The sequence below is a fragment of the Emydura macquarii genome, unplaced genomic scaffold, assembly GCF_026122565.2.
Source record: "Emydura macquarii macquarii isolate MOO-44397 ecotype Brisbane River unplaced genomic scaffold, CSIRO-AGI_Emac_v2 contig_915, whole genome shotgun sequence".
Taxonomy (NCBI): Eukaryota; Metazoa; Chordata; order Testudines; family Chelidae; genus Emydura; species Emydura macquarii.
Genome location: NW_027131052.1, coordinates 1499666 through 1513564, shown reverse-complemented (window position 1 = coordinate 1513564; position 13899 = coordinate 1499666). Strand labels below are relative to the sequence as shown.

At 42.3% G+C, this 13899-nt stretch overlaps 1 protein-coding gene across 4 annotated transcripts in view; it reads right to left on the bottom strand.

Moving 5' to 3' along the window:
• Positions 1–13899, bottom strand: part of UNC13B (unc-13 homolog B) — a 410138-nt gene that overhangs the window by 171699 nt on the left and 224540 nt on the right. Inside the window, exon 1 of one of the 4 annotated variants that reach the window (XM_067543562.1) lies at positions 10895–13361. The exons of 2 other annotated variants lie outside the window; for them this stretch is intronic. In XM_067543562.1, the coding sequence (XP_067399663.1) occupies positions 10895–13250 (2356 nt within the window). In that variant the 5' untranslated portion in view covers positions 13251–13361. Of the gene's footprint in view, positions 1–10894; positions 13362–13899 lie in introns of those variants that run through there. One more of the 4 variants, XM_067543565.1, reaches the window with a different exon arrangement.

The following is a 13899-nucleotide window of genomic DNA, read 5'->3' as shown; positions in this document are numbered from 1 at the left end:
TCATACTCTCTCTCTCACCTGGGAACAACAGTAACTCATATGGCCACTGCCACCTACCTCACATGGCTAACAGCAACAGAGCTCCCGCCCCTACGTGTATGCCCAGCACAAGACTTGCAACTGCAAGGTAAGCACCATCTCATTGCTCAGGACATTTTGCGGTGCTTCCAAGCACAGGAAGCATTACTAACTCAGAATCGCTGAGAACTCGCACACCTGGTGTGCTTACAGAGGGAGTAACCACAAGGGGTGGCCATGCAATGAGGCAGTAGAAGCCAGTAGAGATCCCTTCCAGCAACGATGGAATGGAAGGTTTAGGATGTTTGGGTGCAGCGTTCCTCTCCCCATGCCACAGCAGGCTCTGTCCGGGAGCACATCTCTCTCTCTCTTTCAAAACGGGCTCCAGAATAGCAGGCAGTTACCATTTTCTCACTCTTTTCAAGGATGCTGCCATTTTCTTGCAGAACTTGTATTACTTTACTACCAGACAGGGAGCAGGAGTTTCACATCGACATAGATAACTTGCACCATTTATCATAGAAAAGAAGTGCACCTCTGATTTCTCTCCCCTCATTTCCTGGCTCCTTCAACCTAATGGTAGAACAAATTCTATTTCAGAGGGTAGGCAGAGCCTAAGGATGGTTACTGGGGTCTGTGACAGCCCACTGGTGACCTTTGCAAAGCAGGTTACAAGATGCCTCTGCTCTCCCTGGGCGGTTGGGGGACAGTGGCTAAACACTTTATAAATGGGGGGAAATAAATACTGAAATCAGAAACATGTTTCCTCCAGTCCTAATTTTTCTGTTCATCAGAAAATGGCAACATCGGTGGAATGAGACATTCTTGGTCATAGAATTTCTTAGCGTATACTCCTTTAGGTGTCTTTGTGTATTTATACATCTCATTTCAGAAGATCAATGTCTTTCTTTCTTCCTATCCTTTTCGTCTGTTAGCAGAAAAATGGCAGTCTCCATGGTATAAGTTTTACTTTTTTTGTGATTTCTTTCCTAAGCAAAGCCCATTTCTATATTTAATTGGATTTTTACTTTATGAAAAAAAAATCTGAGAGTTTCCTATAGTGAAGCTAGTCTTTTATTTTAGAAAAATAAAATAAAGCAGTACTTTAAAATTCCAACATTAGTGAAGTTATGCAAGAGTCATGCAAACTCTTAGCTGTTACTTGCGCTTCTAATTCACAGTGATTTCTAGGTACACAAAGACCCATTTCACAAATCTTCCGGTGGGATAGTTCTGTATGAAGGAATCGAATGACTTTAGAGAAAACAAGTGCTAAGTCAAGTGCTCATAGCAACTAGAGGCAATCCGATGAATAAAACAATTTGTGAAATTGCTCTATATATGGATGTAATTACATATGTGCGATCACTAAGGTATTATTAAAACAGACAAGCTACTTTTAACTAAATCACTGAACATCAAATACATTTTATGCAAATGACAAGCAAGAATTCAGCTAAATCTTAGGCTTTTAGCAGATATTCTGGATCAGGACATGTTTGGCTACAAAATCAAAATATTGCAACAGAAAAATTTAATGAACAGACTTCTATACAGATTTCAATATAAATACAATGTTAATTTAGTTTTAGGCTATTGTTGCGCAAATACACTTGACGGAATGGCTAAAAAACCTGTGTGTGTAAGATCTTTAGAGTATTCAAAAGCCATAATATGCAGCAATGTTTTTATTTAATGTTGACTTTATGGAAACTCAAAGTTGGATACCAATATGAGCATATTAATTTAACCAGCACCTAGAATCTATACCTTGAAATACCAAGTCACAGTGTATCTGATGATCTTCACTGGCAATGCATAGTAACACACTGCAGCAGTACAACATTATTACCCCCAGTATTCAGGATTCTTCCTGGTTGCCACAAGCTGGTGGCAAAACTATATTGTATTGCTAAAAATCTAGTGAACAGGAATGCCAGTAAGTATAAACACACGGGCCATTCTGAAACATCACACCTGATCCACTAGTAATCTGAGAAAACTGGGATAACCAATTCTAACAGCCGGACTAACCTATTGCTCTTACTGGGCCACAAAGAGGATAACTATATATTTTACACACACAGAACTATTAAAAGAACATTATTAAAAGTTGCAAAGTCAAGCACTCAGAAGTTAGTAAATTCTAAAAGTAAAGTTGCCTTAATTCAGCTCTTTCGTGCACATGCATTATGCTACAGCCTCTAAGTACATGATCACAAATGATTTTTTCTACAGGATCACTGCCTCGATCAATGCATGGGCTGGGCCAATTTCTGGGGATTAATACAAGTTGTGCAGTAAAGGGAGGCTATTATCTCGAGGAACCTTCCCTCATCTGCCACAGAAGCTGGAATGTGTGTAATGAATGAGGCAGGAGATTGCAGGAAAAGAAAGGATGGTCTCATCTCATGATTAAGGTAACTGAATTCTATACTGGAGTACCGGACTCTGCCTCTGTCAGGGAGTTCCTCTGTAGACTTGGGCAAATAACCCTTTTTTCGGTTTGGTGGCAAACAAATTTTTTTTTTAAAATCAGTTTTGGGTCTACCCAAATCAAAATCTTTTAAATTATTCCAGTAAACCAAAAAAAAAGTTTTTAAAAAATTGTTTTGGGTCAAACAAAAAGCTCCAATCAACCCAAAACATGTGTCTCTATTCAGGCTCTTTTAACACTTTCTTTAAAAAAAAAAGTTGCAGTAAAATTTGAGATGAAAATTGAATTTCAAATTGAAAAAATCAATGTTTTGTTTCAAAAGTGCCTAAGCAAAACGTTTTGGTTTTTTTTGTTTCCCCCCCCCCCCCCCAAAAAAAAACACGTCCATGCATTTGATCTGAATTCATGAACTGTTTCAGTTGACTCAAATTTACATTTTTCAGTGAAAAAAAAGTTTTGGTAAAAAAAAAAAAAGTCACCCAGATCTATACCTATGTGATGCTAGTTGAGTCATACCCAATTGTTCACCAACAGTCACTAACTGTGCGTTTCTCATTCTCTGGGTGCCTGATTCAAGACCTGGAATCTGATTTGCCGAAGGCTGAGCGCTCACAGCTGCAACTGAAGTCAGTGGGAGCTGGGCTTTGACCATATAAAGGGCTACATCATGTTAAGTACTCTGAAAAATAGGGTCTCTAGGTATCTAAAATTGGGCACCCAAAATCAGGATATACTTTTGACTTTAATCTCTCCATGTTTTAATCTCCCATCCTTAAAATGTGTCTAATAACCCCTCATTTCACAGGGGAGTTATGAAGATAGATTAATGATTGTGAAGCCCTCAGAGAAGATAGCGATGCACAGCACAGAAAAGCCCACGAGGAAATTAATAATTCTGTCTTCAAAGCAGGGTTTGAATAATGTGCAGCAAACAAAGCCAGGGGCCACACCCTGAACAATAAGGAGAAAACAAAAGCTGAAATGTTGAATAGCTGTTCATTATAAAAGACTACCAGTGCACTGAATGAGGCAGGTATCCTGTGAGAAAAAAATAGCATGTGATCATGAAATCAAGACTGTATCATGCAGATAAGTGATATATTCAAGCTAGGTTATATTATTATGTGGACTAGCACTAGAGAGAGGAGAGACTGCCAGGAATATTTGCTGACAGCAGAGGAATGGCAAAATGCAGGAATTTTGGGTTCCATTCTAGGTTCTGGAGAGGAGTATGCACTAATAGGTACAGACTCTTGTGCCCATTCCCCCAAACTTGACATCTTTCCGCCCATCCCCTCCAATTTGTCCATCTCTTTCTCAGCTCTGGCCTCTCATTCCAGTCCCTCTCCCCTTTCCCAGCCAGTCCCACTTCTCCCCTATTCCCTATCTCCTCATTAGTTCTGTCTCCCCTCACCTCCTTTCCCTGCCCCACTGGTTCTCAGTCCAATCTCCTTGCCCAGACAGTCCCAGTTCTCTCACACACACACACACACACACACACACACACACACACACACACACACACGCTTCTTATGTCAACCTACTGTCCTCCTCTCCCCATACATGTCCATCTCATCTCCGCATTCAAATCAGGTAGCTTATAGTATCATAGAATATTAGAGTTGGAAGGAACCTCAGGAGGTCATCTAGTCGAACCCCCTGCTAAAAGCAGGACTAACCTCTGCTATATCATCCCAACCAGGGCTTTGTCAAGTCTCCGCTTAAAAACCTCTAAGGATGGAGATTCCACCACCTCCCTAGGTAACCCATTCCAGTGCTTCACCACCCTCCTAGTAAAAAACTTTTTCCTAATGTCCAACCTAGACCTCCCCCCCTGCAACTTGAGACCGTTGCTCCTTGTTCTGTCATCTGCCACCACTGAGAACAGCCGAGCCCCATCCTCCCTGGAACCCCCTTTCAGGTAGTTAAAGGCTGCTATCAAATCCCCCCTCATTCTTCTCTTTTGCAGACTAAACAAGCCCAGTTTCCTCAGCCTCTCCTCATAAGTCCTGTGCTCCAGCCCCCTAATCATTTTGGTTGCCCTCCGCTGCACTCTCTCCAACTTGTCCACATCCTTTTTGTATTGGGGGGCCCAAAACTGGACACAATATTCTAAATGCAGCCTCACCAATGCCGAATAGAGGGGAATAATCACTTCCCGTGACCTGCTGGCAATGCTCCTACTAATGCAGCCCAATATGCTATTAGCCCTCTTGACAACCAGGGCACACTGCTGACTCATATCCAGCTTTTTATCCACTGTTACCCCCAGGTCCTTTTCTGCAGAGCTGCTGCCCAGCTCGTCGGTCCCCAGTCTGTAGCTGTGCATGGGATTCTTCCTTCCTAAGTGGAGGACTCGGCACTTTTCTTTGTTGAACCTCATTAGATTTCTTTTGGCCCAATCCTCCAGTTTGTTTAGGTCACTCTGTATCCTATCCCTACCTTCCAGGGTATTTACCACCCCCCTCAGCTTAGTGTCATCCACAAACTTGCTGAGGGTGCAATCTACCCCATCCTCCAGATCATTAATGAAGATGTTGAACAAAACTGGCCCCAGGACCGACCCCTGGGGCACTCCGCTTGTGACCGGTTGCCAGCTAGACATGGAGCCATTGATCACTACTCGTTGAGCCCTATGCTCTAGCCAGTTCTCTATCCATTTTATAGTCCATTCATCCAACCCATACGTCTTTAACTTGCTGATAAGAATACTGTGAGAGACAGTATCAAAAGCTTTGCTAAAGTCAAGGTATATCACATCCACCGCCTTCCCTACATCCACAGAGCCACTCACCTCATCATAGAAAGCAATCAGGTTGGTCAGTCCTCCTCTATGCGTCCTGGGCTCAGCTGGGAGTCATTTAGAGCAAGAACAAAGGCTCTCTGCTCTTAGTTCATGTGCACAGATCTGGATCTGACATGGTGCAAAGCAGCCCAGAGCTGCAATTGCAGGGAAAATCCTGTTCACTCTAGAGCTGAAGCATGCTCATTGCCGAGGAATTTAGCCACTAAAATATAACAATGCTCTACTGCGCACGTCAACTGGAGTTTTTCAAAGGCCTAGAACTTGGCCAAATTTGGACAAGATTTTTTTTGTTGTGTGATTGTTTTTAACTGGGGACGGGAAAAGGCACTCCCAGGACACAAAGGACACTCCCAGGACACTGACAATTTGCAACTCCCTGCTCCAAAGCATGGGGCAATGAAGCAGGGGAGGAAATGACAATTTAATGTGGGCAAAACAATTTTCACTAGCCTCGTTCTTGGAAAATCATTTTGGCTTAAATTTAAAAAAAAAAGCCTCAGGTACACCTAGCATGGAAAATTTCAACTGAACTGGCTGAATTTTCGGCAAAGTTATAAGCAACTGAAAACAGGGTCATTTAACGGGAAGTGTCAGACACCCTTAAAAAAAGCTCCACCTATAATTATTTACCCTCCAGCCATCACAAAAATTTAATACTTAATTCAACCTTTACCACAGAACTCTATCCAAATGATTTGTTCAATTTTGAGCTTCAGGTGCTTCCTTGACACTTATATATCATCTGTCTTTTAAGAAATGGTTCCAGGGCATGACAAAGTCACTTAAACAGACATTACATTTATTTATTCTTCTCTCAATGACATAAAATGAAACTAATCGCAAAGTCAGAGTTTTATATACTTCCTCAGTTCATCAAATAATATTCCTTTTTCTTCAAATTCAACTTAAACAATCACTACTTAGGTACATCTGTCAAGTGCTAAATTGTTCAGGTAATTTGCATTTGGATACAACTATAAGTAATTTAAACTTTTATGCCAATGTTTCCTTCACCAGAACAATTTATTAATACTTTCCAGGTTATTTCCGTTCCTTCATTGCATAGTTACCAGATGTCTCTATTAAATATCTTGAACTAAAATTTCAAACTAAGATATAAACAACTATAATTCAAGGTCGGAGTTACTTAGAGGCAGGCAGGAGGGATTGGGTCACAAGTGAAACTGACCCAAACACGTATAAAGGCTGTAAAAAAAGAAAAGTATTTTATTTTTAAAATAAGATGTCAACAGGCATCATGAGTTGGCAAGGCAGATTTCACTGCATTCTGAGCATGCTGACTTTGAAAACCAGAGTTTGACTCAAATCTATTCTAAGTTACACGTAGGGAAGACAGCCCACCACAACACGTCAAAGCAGCTGCCCATTTCCCTATTAACATAAGAACGGCCATACTGGATCAGACCAATGGCCCATCTACCCCAGTATCCTGTCTTCCGACAGTGGCTAATGCTAGGTGCTTCAGAGGGAATGAACAGAACAGGTAATCAAGTGATCCATCCCATTGGCCATTCCCAGCCTCTGGCAAACATCTTTCTTTTAACACCTCCTGAGAAAGCACCAGATCAATTCCATTTTAGTGGAACAGATTTTATTATTAATGTTTTCCTGCCCTATCTCTAAGACCTTGGCCAGAACCTTCATCATCTCTTCTTGCTTCACTTACTGCGAATGCCAATGTGGCCTTCTTACATCATCCTTAACCTGTTCCAGGCTATCTAAAACACTGGAACCAAACCATCTCCCCCTCTCCTCCTGTTCTGACCAGGTCCCCTCACTTCACTGGCTTCCTCTCCATTGCCACATCGAGTTCAAGCTTTGCCCTCATATTCCAGACTATTTTGAAAAAGTCTGCTCCTCCCTACATCTCTTCTGATTTCTTCCCAGTTTCACTTCTTTGCTCATGCTAAGCCTTGCTCAAAACACTTTAGTTTCGTGCACCAAGAACACATACTACACCTGATGTACTAGAGCAGCAGAAATAATAATTTACCACAATATGCCCCTTTACATATTCAAAGTACAGTTCACTGATTGACCTTTACATCATCACTATGTGGTATTATCCCCATTTTACACATGGGGAAACTGAGGCAGGGAGTTGCAGGGACATCTGAGGTTGTCTAAGAAGTCCATGTCAAAGCCAGACCAGAGCTCAAGAGTGTTGATGCTGAAGCACGTTCTTCTTCCTCTAGACCACACTGCCTACTATGGGTGTTTGAACACTGATGTGCCTATACTAGACTAAGCTCCTTCGAGATGAACACTGTCTCCTTGGATGTTTATCATGGCTTCATAAATTGCTTAAACTTTAGTTGCATAACTGCACATAACACCAGCAGAACTAAAGACTATATTTTGGTTATGTACTAAAGTTAGACATAATAAAATAAATACTTTTATTTGTAAAACACTCCCTCTTCCTCATACTTTCTGGCTCTGAAGATGCTGTACACCTTAGCACCCTGAAATCCAAAAAGGTGAAAACAAAAGAGAGTATGGACATTTACTTTTGTATGGAATAAAATTAACAGTTTTAGAAGACATCTTTCAAAGAGATATTTCCCTGTCTTCTTGAAAGTTTTCTGAGTGCCCCCTTGAAAAAATGTACTGATAAGTACTACACAGACTCTTAGAAAGATTTTTCAAGTCTCGGGTAATAAATATCACTATATTTAAATACATTCTGTAATAAGGAATACACATGAAACAAGAAAATGAACTACTTATTAAAAACAGCATAATTTGCATCATTTGAGAAAAGCTACCTACTACTGATGTCACATTTATTGATAACTGATTTGATAGAGGAAAAACATAGTTCAAGGATATAGGCATATTAGAAAATTAAGACTCTTAGGGGAGACAACTCCCCTTTTGGGAGGGAAAAACAGCATTAATTTCCTTACTGATTGATTATTCTGGACAGTTTTTATGACTTATTACAAAAGGAAAATAAAAAAAGCTATTGTAGTTAAATAATAACTTAAAATAAGGAAATAAATAGGTATTCCAAAATCGGGTTCAGGCACGTTGCCTCCACCAGTTTCTGGAATATAGAAGCCTCCCCCGCTACAGCTGGCCAACATTTCCCTGGCTTTACAGGGATTTGAAGTGAATAAGAAAGTTTACCCCATGACTTCCAAAGAGATTAGGGGTCTGGACACTGAGGATTGCAAGGCTTTGTTTTACCAGACCATTGTCAAAAAGAGGTCAGCGCTATGGGCCAGATTCTCAGCAGAGATAAATCAGCACAGGTCCACTGAAGTTAACACAGCTACACTGGTTTTCACCAAGTGAGGATCTGACTCTGTGTGTTCATTACCTACACTTCCAATAATATAATGCAGTTTTACATGAGAACCAAGTGGTGAGGAAATTGAGTGCAATATAGTGATTTACACAGACAATATTGTTTACTTATTCAATAAACTGAGTGTATGGGCACCATTATTAAATACTATCCTCTATTTAGTTTCTATCTCTGGTACTGGTTACATTTACAATCTTAATCTCAAAACCATGGTCATTGTCAATGTTAAGAGATTTCATTTTTAATCCCCACAAGGGCCAACGCTAGTTCAGCTCCACAACAATACAGGAGCCTTTGCACAGACAGGTACCTGGCTACCATAGTTGGCGTTAACACGGCACCGGAGCAGATCAAACTAACTGAATGTTTAAAGCATTTGCAACAGTCGGTGACCTACCTACATTAGGGCTCCCAAGTCCCTGTTCGCAACCATGGAATATTTCCCTTGGGTCTCACCTCATAAAATCATAGAATATTAGAGTTGGAAGGGACCTCAGAAGATCATCTCATCCATAGTTGTTCAACCTGTGGTATGCATACCCCTGGGGATATGCGAGACACAGGCAGGGGGTACCCAGGGAAAAACAGAGTGAAAGAGAAGTGGGCGGCAGATGCCGACTTCTGGGGAAGCCAGGCGGCAGCAGCCCGCTTCCCACCCAGTCCCACCTCCCAGCTGGGAGGCGTGTGGCAGTCCCCAGCTTTTGGGGAAGGCGGGCAGCAGCCCCCACTTCTTGTCCAGTCACAGCTCCCAGCTGGGAGGCGGGCGGCAGCCGCCACAGTCCTGGGAAGCGAGGCTGCAGCCGCCTGCTTTCCGCCCTGTAACAGCTCCCAGGTGGGAGGCGGGTGGTAGCCACCAGCTTTTTGGGGAGGCAGGCAGCAGCCCCCCGCTTCCCACCGGGTCCCAGCTCTGAGCTGGGAGGCGGGTAGCAGCCACCTGCATCCCACCAGGTCCCAGCTCCCAGGTGGGAATCCAATTGCAGCCTCCTGCGTCTCGTGAGCTGGGCTCGCAGCTGTGGCAGCCACCCGCACACCGGCTCTGAGCCAAGGGAAAACCTCCAGCGCCCCTGCCTGAAGATGGGCAGCAGCTGCCTGCCCACATCCCTGGGTCCCAGCCGGCGCAGAAGCCTCCTCTGCCCCAGCTCAGATCGGGTGGCAGTCACCCACCTCCCAGGCTGGCAGCAGCCCAACTCCCTGGCTCAAAGCCCAGTGCCCAGAAAACTTGTCAATTTCACTGGTCTATGACAGCCCCAGATTTTACCAGTTACCCTCTTTTCCTGTCTCTCTCTCTCTCTCGCCCTCCTTCCCTGTCTCTCTCTGACCCTTTCTTCCTCTCAAAATCTATGGCAAAAAATTTGGCATGGCGTTTTATATTCCCCATCATTAGCGTGCCGCTCAAAGCCTCCTGGCTTTGGCCAACACCACCTCTAGTCCAGGTACATACTTGAGTTGTGCACCCCTGGTGTAAAGGTGACAACCCTACCCACACTAAATCTGACATCTGTCATATCATGGCCTTATATACTCAGCCCTTCTTCCAAGATATGGTTCACAGTCTGTAAATATAAAATCCCGTGGAAAATTGAGTGTTGCGGTACTTTTTAAAATGTTCAGAAGTTAGGGGGTACTTGCTTCTTAAAAGGTTGAGAAACACTGATCTAGTCCAACCCCCTGCTCAAAGCAGGACTAACCTCAGTTAAATCATCCCATCATCATCCCAATCATCTCAGACAGATCTTTCAGAAAAGTGACAGAAATGTGAAATCATATGACCCATACACATGGATTTCAGCTTCATGTGTCATTTCACTTTTAGCATTGTACCTAGGTGCTGATTTAACATTTACTATTCTACTAATCACTGATGGAGCCACCTGGAGAAGTGTGGACCGGTTCATTACTAAGTGGTTCCACTCCTGCACCTGGCAAGTCTAATTACTTACAGCTGAAACACTTTCTTATTGGATTTTGTAACTTGTCAAGGAACCTGGTCATAAATGAAGACAAAAAAATTAACATCTGCTATTTTGGAGATACATGCCGGGGTTCTCAAAAAGACGTGAAGCCTGAGCATTTGTATTATGTCTTACAGCAATTTCGGGAATGCATTATTACATAGTTTGAATTTTAGCACATGGCATAGATTGCATTTTTGTGATATTTTTTGTACCGACAACCATTTAAGAATCAACTATAAAGCATTTTAATAAGTTGTTCAACCACTGAATTAAATATTGCATATCCAGCTATAGTAATAGTAGACTTTAGATAAAAATTTAAAAAAAAAAACTTTTCAATATACCTGAATTAATTTCATCAGCTGAAATCGAGCTTGCTTCCTGTGCTAGGTCCTTTAAAAGTCTCCTACGTACTTGTCTTTTTTCCCTCAGCACATTTTTGAAGTTATTGATGCACTTGTTCAGGTAGATAGTCTCTGCACACACCTTTTCAAGGCTCATGGGTCTGCACTCCTTTGTTTGCTCAGGTAGAGAACTAGCATCTGTCCCCATCTCACCAGAAGGTAGGGACTGTCCAGCATAAATCTCTGAATCAGAACACAGTTCCAAATTAGGGACAGGAGACTCATGAGGGGCAGGTAGAAGATCGGAAGGAACAAACTGCATTTGAACTACAGCTTCACTGTTCACGGATGTGTTAGCCTGGCTCTCTGAAGATTGACTGGGGGGACTTTCTGTAAATGTATCAGAGCTGCCACAGACACCTGCACCACTCAGCATAAGTCTGCGATCATGTTCCATTTGGAAGCCAGTATTGTTTTCCAGGAGGTCTTCAGAGTCACTGGTCTCCAGCTTGTGAAACACCACCTGTAGAGCAGATCTAAAATGATTAATAGCTTTCCCAAGTTTATTAGTGTAAAACTTCATGTCCACAAGATCAATATTATCTTGGGAATGGTCAAGAAAATACTGGGAATTTTCTAAGACATCCCTAAAGACCTGGTCAGTTTGATCTTGGTCATTCAGATCTATTTGGACCATATCTTTCAAAGTATCACTGCTATCAGCTAGTTTATTTACTGTGTGATCACTGCTTACAGTTGTAGCACCAGTACACTCATCTTCCAAGAGAAGATTTATTTGCTCTGTACTGAGGAACTCAAGTGTGGTGTTACAGTCTATTTCATTTTCTTCTGTAGTTATTTCCTCAGCTTTGTCTTCCTCTAAAGGTGAAGAGCAGTTCTTAGTCGCATTTTCAGTGTCAAGCCCAAGTTCTTCTCCATCACATAAAGCATGTATATGGCTGGCATGATCTGAGGACTCTGGGGAGTGGCAGGAATTTCTTTCATCTGGTCTGGGCAAACAAGTCACCTGAAGAGTTTGCTGGGGTGTGTGGGAAACATGGAGAATGGGCAGAGAAGAGTCACTCTTTTGTGAAGTTTGCTCACTACAGTTGTTTATAATTTGTGATACTTGCCCCATTTTCACCTTGAGTTGAGAGATCAAGTTACTTTTCTTAGCTAAAGCTGACTTTTGTGAAAAACCAACTCTCTCCCCTAGACACTGTGTTTTTCTATTTGTATTTTTGTACCTAACCTGGTAAGTTTCAGCTTGAAGTTGCCCATCTCCCCCAGTTCTTTGAGCCTCTTCATCAAGGTTCAGAGAGCTCCAATGATTTTTCTTGAAGGCAGGCTGCAATAATGAGAGAGAATCTGCTTGGTGGCCTCTTTGGCCAGTCTGTTGGTTTTGTTCTTCACTAGCAACAATCCTGACCCCCGTGCTTTGCATGAAGACAGACTTCTGTAAAATAAAATCTCTTTGTTCAGGGTTTGCAAGTTTCACAATTGCTGGTCTTGGTGTTAATTGTTTGCTGGGAGCTGTGTTTGACCTATAAGCATCTTTTATGTACTTACTACACTGGATACCATTAAAGCCGTGGTACTTAGACAAGAAGCTGCAAATGAGCTCCATAGTGTTTTCACCGTCTTGCTCCGGGATGCCATAAAAATATAACACTGGTTCTTCCTTGTGTACAGCTTGGTGTGACTCCCTGGGGTGGGCAACATGAGAGGTTTTGGCAGTGGAACCGCCCTGTAAGCCTTCTATCTCACTCAAGACCGTGTCTACACAGCTGGACACTTCGTCCACTGAGCCTTTTATCAAGGTAAGGTGCTGCTGGAGTTCTGCAATCTCTGTCTGGATGCGACTTATCCCCTGTAGCTCTTTAACAATGTACTCAATCACATCCGCAGAATGGTCTCTTGACAGAAGACTATTACTGTTGTATGCTGCAGGCTTATTTTCATTCTCAGTACTTTCTCTCCAGCTCATGGTAATGCTAAGGGTAGAAAGGTCCTGTCCCTCAGATATCAAACCCTTGCTCTGGCAAAGGGGTTGTAGAGTACCCTCAGATGATAGTCCCTTTAAGTCTTGCTGATTCTGTTGAACTGAGCATGGTATTTTTACACAGCCATCCCAGTTAAGTTCCACCTCACCAACACAGACTTCACTCACCTCCCCAGAACCATTCCTCCTGTCCTGAGTAAAGCCCATTCCAATAGTAGAATATTCAGTGCTTGTGGATTTACTCTTTATCCCACAAACAAACATGTCTGTTTCAATTTCTACTGGGGGAAGCTGGTGGTGGTGACTTTGACTCATTGAGATCTCATTTACTTGGCCTTGAAGAAGTCTCTTCATTTTCTACCTGAGATGCTAGTGGAGTCTGCTTCTTGAATTGATTCCTGGCCAAGAGTTTTACAATAGATTTTCTGTGCAGAAGGGCAATCTCATGTTCTGGCCTTTTCAATCTAGTGCTAGCAAACATCATCATCAGCTGCACCTGTGTTTTTCCATAGTGCTATATAGCAGTACAAGCATACATCAATCACTGCCCAAAGTGTACACTCACATCCAGGGTTTATTCTTTCATGAAGCAGCTACCAAAAGAGGGAAAATATTGCATTCTGGTCAGAAAACACAAAGTAATTTAAAGCATATAATCAAAAATAGCATCCACATAAAACTAGTCAGAGAAAGGATCAACTCTTTCAAATGTCCCTACCATAAACCATTTATTTCAGCTGCTGAATTGATAACCAATCCTACATCAGGCTCTCTCTATTAAAGCAACAGCCTCTCTCCCGCTACCTCCCCCCCCCACCCCCCACCCAAACCTCTCTGCTCAGTCAACATGTGACATTCCTTTTTTTACTGCTAGGATTGCAAGTCCCCCAAAATTTGCATTCTATGTAGTTACCTCTTTCCATGGACTTTAAGAGGCAGACCCAAAGTTCACTGAAGCATTAGATAGGTGCATCTTTCAAAAATCAAAACAAATATTTATGTA